Source organism: Gracilinanus agilis, chromosome 1 (assembly GCF_016433145.1).
Source record: "Gracilinanus agilis isolate LMUSP501 chromosome 1, AgileGrace, whole genome shotgun sequence".
NCBI lineage: Eukaryota > Metazoa > Chordata > Mammalia > Didelphimorphia > Didelphidae > Gracilinanus > Gracilinanus agilis.
Window position 1 is genome coordinate 751,995,060 of NC_058130.1, and position 6,627 is coordinate 752,001,686.

General features: G+C 48.1%; 1 protein-coding gene across 1 annotated transcript in view; it reads right to left on the reverse strand.

Annotated features, from left to right (window-relative positions):
- KMT5A (lysine methyltransferase 5A) overlaps positions 1 to 5,762 on the reverse strand; it is a 27,527-nt gene extending 21,765 nt beyond the window's left edge. The window contains exons 1-2 of the mRNA XM_044673156.1: positions 5,696 to 5,762; positions 100 to 230 (exon numbers count right to left, since the gene is read on the reverse strand). Of these exons, the coding sequence (XP_044529091.1) occupies positions 100 to 230; positions 5,696 to 5,705 (141 nt within the window). The 5' untranslated portion in view covers positions 5,706 to 5,762. The remainder of the gene's footprint in view (positions 1 to 99; positions 231 to 5,695) is intronic.
- Positions 5,763 to 6,627: the final 865 nt, after the last annotated feature.

Genomic DNA, 6,627 nt, shown 5'->3' on the forward strand with positions numbered 1-6,627 from the left:
CCCCTCGCAGCCCGCAGGCCCCCCCGCCCCCGTGTGCACCTTCCGGCTCGGGCCCCCAGGGCTAGCTCTCTTCTGGTTGGCCCCTCGGGCTCGGCTTACCCCATTGGTTCTGGGCCGCGCCGGGGCCCTCCGGTCCGCGGTCTCGGGGCCCGGGGCGGGGGCCGCTGCTCCTCCGGCCGGGGTCGCCGCTGCCGCCGCCTCCTCCGCGCGGGTCTTAGACATCTTCTTGCCTGGGGAGAGGAGCCGCTCCGGCTCAGGGCGCGGATGGGCGGGCTACTGGGCCAAGCTGGCCCGGCGCGGCGCCTCCCACCGCAGCCATGTTTAAAGGGCCCCAGAGCCGGCCCCGCCAGCTAGCGAGCTACGAGGCGGCAGCCTGGGCGACAGGGAGCTAGCCAAGCCGGCCGGCCGCCGCGGACGAGGGCGGCACGGAGCCGTGCGCCCGGGCGCCCCGCGAGCCCGCCCCCTGGGCATGCCGCGCTGCGCCCCCGCCCGCTGCTGCCGCGCACAGCTCTAGCCCGCCGGGCCGGGCCAGGCCGACCCCCAGCACCCCGCCCCCTCCGCCCCGCGCCCTCCCCAAGCTTGGCCCGGGCCGCCCACCTCCTCCCGCCAAGCTGGGCCAAGCGCCGGGCAGTCGGGAGGAAACCCTGCACCCCATCATGCTTCCTCCTCCCTCTCCCCCTTCACACCCATCCCACCCAAGGGGGTGGGGAAAGGCAACGTCGGGCGTGGTGGTGGGGCGCTTTGGAAAGAGCACTGGCCGGCCGGACTAACCGGGGGTCTAGACCTAGTTATGCATGACCCTGGGTAAGTCGTTAATACTCCCCGGGACTCAGTTTCATCATCTCCGAAATGAGGAGGTTGAACTAGACGATCTCGGAGGGATCCTTCCAGCTCTGACATTCTCAATCTAGGGTATTCTTTTGTGACCTGGGGCAGAGGAGAAAATCGGGGACCTAGACCCCAGCCTGGCTCTAGCTTGTGATACTGGGGCAAGAAGCAGCAGCAGCAGCTCCTCCCAAACTAGCCCGAGAAAGCGGGGGAGGAGGGAGAGCACTTAATCCCTTTTGATCATCCTTTAACAAACCCTCCAGAAGAGAAATTACATTAGCAAATGAAGGAAGGGGGGGAGTGGGAAAGAGACAAGCATTTGACAGTACGAAAGTCAAAATCCAGACTCGCTGTTAGCCATGGTGCCTTTAACGAGAAGGCAAGACTACTACTGCTTGGGCAGCTTTTCTCAGACTAGCTCAAAGGATCCATCCGGAAAGGACAAGAAGGGAATGGGGGTTGGGAGTGAAGGAAAAGGTAACAAACCCAATTTTTCATATCCTGAGGGCTTTCTCCAGCACCTCCTAACTTTTACCGAATCCACTGGATTCAAACTCAAAATCCAACGGACTGAAACTCAAGTTTATAAATAAGGTTAGAGACCCACGCTGCTCTAAGGGATAGGGGGTAGCTATCATTGGCTCCCATTTTTTCAGTTAAGGACTCGAGACACTAAAGGCACAAAGACTTATCCAAGGTCACAAAATAGAGATTGATTAATGGAACTTTTTTTTTTTTTATAAGTTACAGCTAAAATTTTCTTTTGGTATACGTCAAATCATCTAGCAATGGATCTACACATTGTGCCTCAGTGTTGGGAATTGATGACTTAAGGCCAAGGATCCATGTTCTTTATTCAAAGTCACAATCACATATATGACACTGGGCACAAACATCTCATCTCTCTGCTCTCATCTTTTATCACTTTGTTTCAACACAATTTACAACTAAGGGCACTGTCGGTGGCTAGTGGCTAGAGAGAAGGTCCTATCTCAGAGTCAGAATACTTGGACACAGTCTGGCAAAGTGACTCTGGGTAGACTGATCCCTTTAACCTTTCAGTTTCTAGGAACTCTCTCCTACTAAAATCATCAGCAGGTAAGGATCTATCTGCATTGTAGAGGGAGTTCCCTACTTTGATGCAATCACAGGTATGGGATTGTTTGATCTGTGTACTAGACTATTGAGGGTAAAGAACCTAGATTTTATTCACAAGAGTCTCATCCTACCACCACCTTTATTCCTAGCACAACACAGTGCAAAGGGAAGGCATTTATTTTAATAAATGCTTGCTGAATTCACATAAAGGAATTCTGTACTAATGTCTGCCACAGTGTCCCAACAGGCTACATAAAAATGTAAACAATGGGGGCTAGACTTAGGACTTTTCCTGGGATGCATTCAAAAAATGATTTCACTCTTGTGAAATTATAAAGAACAAGTTTGTTCTCAAAGGAGAGTTCTAAGAAGATAACCTGCATCCCCTCCCACCCCTCCAACTCCTTTGTAGAAGTGAGAGGTCTATGGGAATGGCCCAGTGTATTAATGCCAGATCAGTTTTACTTAATTTTTTCTCTTTTTTCTTGTTTAAATTCATTGTTAGAAGGGATGGCTCAATAGGAGAATTGGGAGGGGAGGGATACATGTAAAAACAAGATATCAATCAAATCAAATCTATTTGTTAAACTCTTATGTTCTGTCTTAGTAACAATTCTAAGACAGAAGGGCAAGGGCTGGGCAAAAGAAATCAAGTAGTTTGCCCAGAGACACACAGTTAGGAAGTATCTGAGGCCAGATTTGAACTCCAACTCTAGGCCTGGCTCCCAATACTGTACCATCTAGCTGTATCTAATCAAATCTGCTTTAAAAAAACACATACAATAGCTTCACTTTAAGAAGTAGGAAACAATTTAGTAACATTGGAAAGATGCATGAGGAGCCTCAGAAATGTCAATGGGTAGTAATAATAATTTATATTGTAATCCTAGTTCAAGCCTGGTACATTTGTATAAGATTCTCATTAGTGGAGTGAATGAAGTTAAGTGACCTATGGTTTTTTATTTGTAGCTGGCACTTTCGGAGCAATTTCTTCAAAATAACCTTGTGAAGCCAATAGGCCTAAAGTTATTACCCTTTATAGAGGATGAATCGGGGGATTTCAAGGGAGGACAGAAACAGGCATTTATTAAGCTCCTATTATGTACTATGCTAAACCCTTCACAAATATCATCTCATTTGATCCTTGAAAAAACCATGGGAGGTGGGTACTATTATTTATTCCTATTTTATAGGTGAGGAAACTGAGGCAAATATTAAGTGACTTGCTCAGTATCACACAGCTAATAAAGTTACTAAGTCTGAAGCCAGCTATAAATTCAGATCTTCTTACTCTTCCAGGCCCAAGCCCTCAATCTACATCTTCAGAACCACTTAGCTGTTCCCAGAAGTATAGTAACTAGCCCAGGGTCACACAGGGAGTGTCTCAGCCCAGAAAAGAGGGCAGCCTCCACTTCACCATACTATGCCTCAGATTAAATCTTAGTATAGAAATAAAGTGAGAATTATCCCAATGAATGAATTAAGAATGAAAACACCATATCAGACATGGACATTGCCGACAAGTCAATATTGGGAGTAGATACTTAATAGCTCTGACTACTTACAGATATTTGCAAATGGTAAGGTGACTTTTTGTATAATTAAATTAATTTTAATTATTCATGGGACCACCCACTGCTAAAATAAAAAGGGGTAGAGTTACATGAAGGTCTAGGCAGACTAACCCATGATGATAAATATGCTTTAAAATACAGAACATCTGAGAATATTTTAACCATAATTTTCTCCAAACATTTTGTCACAGTCTTATCATTTCAAATATTTTAAAACATTTTTCTGTCTGTAAAGTGGACATATCTCACTTGAACATATCCTTCTAAGAGAAATCTGAGAGACTAACAATGCCGAAAGATATTTATAAAACAACTTCTATGTCTATTATGCTCCTTAACATTTTTAAAGTAACTTGCTCACCTCATTCTATGAAGCAGACAAATAGAATGTTATTATTCCAATTTTACAAGGAAGAAAACTGAGCTTTCTAGCACTTATGTGACCTACATGCTATCAAATGCCACAACTAAATGCGGAAATTTGACTTTAGGTCTCCTGACTCCAAGTCCTAAGCTCTTTCCATGAGACTGTACTGCCTCCTTGGGAACAGAATAGGGATGGCTTGCTCTTGAGTACTTACTTCATAGGTTTAGAGCTGGGAGGATCCTTAGAGATCATCTAGTCTCATCTGCTCATTTTACAGATGGGGAAACTGAGGCACAGGGAGATTCCATAATTTTCCCAAGGTCGCATAGATAGTATGCAACAGAGCTGAGATTCAAACTGGGGTCCTCTGAGTCCAAGTCCCACTGCATAATAAGTCCCACAGGACTCTATACATGATTATGCTAACAGTAACATGGTGCCTTGGAATGTTTAGAAGAATGTCACAACTGAACTGCTTATGAAGGTGTCTGCTCCCAACTGTCTCAGTTGCAGTTGGCTTCCTAATGTGAGTTTCACTGTCATGACAACACACAGTGCTAACAAAATCACTCCTTAGGACTCCAGTATGGCTATAAACTGCCAGAATGCTTTAACAATCCTCCAATCACATTGCTCTGCACATAATAGGTGGGAAACTCTCTTTGAGTTGGATTTGAATACTGTTCCCATTCTTGGCTTGGCTCAGTTAGTTACTGGTTGAATGGCTTTGGACAGCTCACACCTTTTATTTATTCTTTCAACAAGTTTATGAGTAATTACTCCTATTTTAAGAGTTGGGGGTATGTTGGGGATGGACTATAGAGGTAGGTAGGGCATACTGTAAGGCTGAATTGGATTTCTTGAATCTCAGCTTACCTTTTTCTAAACTGAGTGATTTGGATTAGGTCTTTTAAGATCTCTTCCAACTTAGAGTTTTATAAAGACATCTCACAAGAAAACAGAGAAATCCTATATCATATCTCTACTAAAAAGGAATTTATTTGTGGCCTTCTGCAACAAGCAGGAGAGAAGAAGACAGACCTCTGTACAGGACTGCTAGTTTTGCTTCACCAAGGCCTTATACATACACACAAACACACATACTGGGAAGTATATAAAATATCCCCAACAACTCCATCCAACTCATAACTGCTTCACTAACCTTCTGGGCTGAGCTAGGTGTTTTCACAGGAGAAAAGAGGAAGGGGTGGGGGCGGGGAAGGGAGTCTCATCTGCCTTTGAAATAAGCAGCCTAGGGACTCCCCCATCTCCAGACAGCCTGATGATCTGGATCAAACAACTCACTTTCCTCACTTTCAAGGTCAGTTTCATCGCCTGTCAAAGCGGAGAGAGCTGGGACTAAAGTTCTCTCTCGGGTCATTTCCTGTCTCCAAATCGAAAACCATGAATTCTGTCCTCCAGCCTCAGTTTCCTCACGTGTACAATGGGGATTACAACGCTCCCCATCCCCAGCTCTAAGGGTAATTGTAAGAAAAGCCCTCCAAAACGTCAATTATTATTCCCGCCAAATGCCCCTCTCCCCTAAATCCATCCCCAGGGTCCCTAGCTGGTGGAGGAGGACTATCGCTTTTCCTGGACCCAAAGGATACTGCAACAGGAAAGAAACTTTTAAGAGAAGGCCTACAGAAACCGCGTCTTCATCCCCTCCCCCCCAAAAAAGGTCCAAGCTTAGGGAAGAAGCGGTGGGGTAACTTTGTTCTGCAAGAGCGACCACGCGAAGCCTCCCTCGCCGCTCCACCCCCCGGGTCCCCGCTCCCAACGCCCAGCCGCCGGGCCAGCCGGCCGGACACCTGGGCAGCTACGCTACCTCTGGCCATGGCCCGGAGACGCGACGGCACCTCCTGGGATCTCCTGGGAAACCGAAGCTTTCGGGAAAAAAAAAAAGTTTGCAACAACAGTGTAGCCAACTGCCCCCCGAAAGCGATACATAAGCTGCTCCCGATTGGAGACTGACGTTGTCTTTCCGGAGACGCTGCACTGTGATAGGCTGTACTCGGAGAAAACCCCGCCCCCAGCCTCCCAGGGGGACCGCACTTTCTTACAAACGCTTCCTCGCTCCGTCTCCCAGTTGAAGGGGGGGAGGGGGGGTTTAAATTTACCTTTCCTGCGCACCGATTGGCCACGGTGGAGGGAAGTAAGAGCTGCGATTGGAAGACCTTAGGCCCCGCCCGTCCCCGTGACAAGTTGCTCGCTGTGGGGATGTTTATAGACGCTCTGCAGCAGCAGCAGCCCCAGACGGCGCTGGAGCGAGCGCGGCTCAGGGCTCGTGAGTGCCGCCTCTTCTCCGCCTCCGCTGCGGGCCAGCAAATGAGCGTGGGAGCTCTGGCAGGGTCTTTGCACTTCTGGCCAGAGGCTGCCCTTTGACCCCTTGACCCTCCTTGGGTCCATCTTTGCGACCCGAAGCTTGGCTGGTTTATTGTTGTTCTTCTCGGATCGTGAGCAAGGTAAGCACGCATTAATGAGCAATTCCTGAGCAGCAGGGGACCGAGCGCCTGTTGGGGGCGGCGCGGGGAAGGGGGGGGCAGATCCTCTTTCCCCACCTCCTCAGCGGAGACTTCACCGACACACTGCACCCAGTTAGTACTAGGAGGTAGCACTCAGAGCAGAGCAAAAAAGTTGAATGGAGGCGGCATTTGGGGTTTGTGTAAGTAGAAAAAGTAGTGACTAGGCATTAACGCTTGTCCTAAAAATGGGGGGGGGGGAAGGTTGCCTCCGGACAGCTCCCCATCGCTGAAGAGA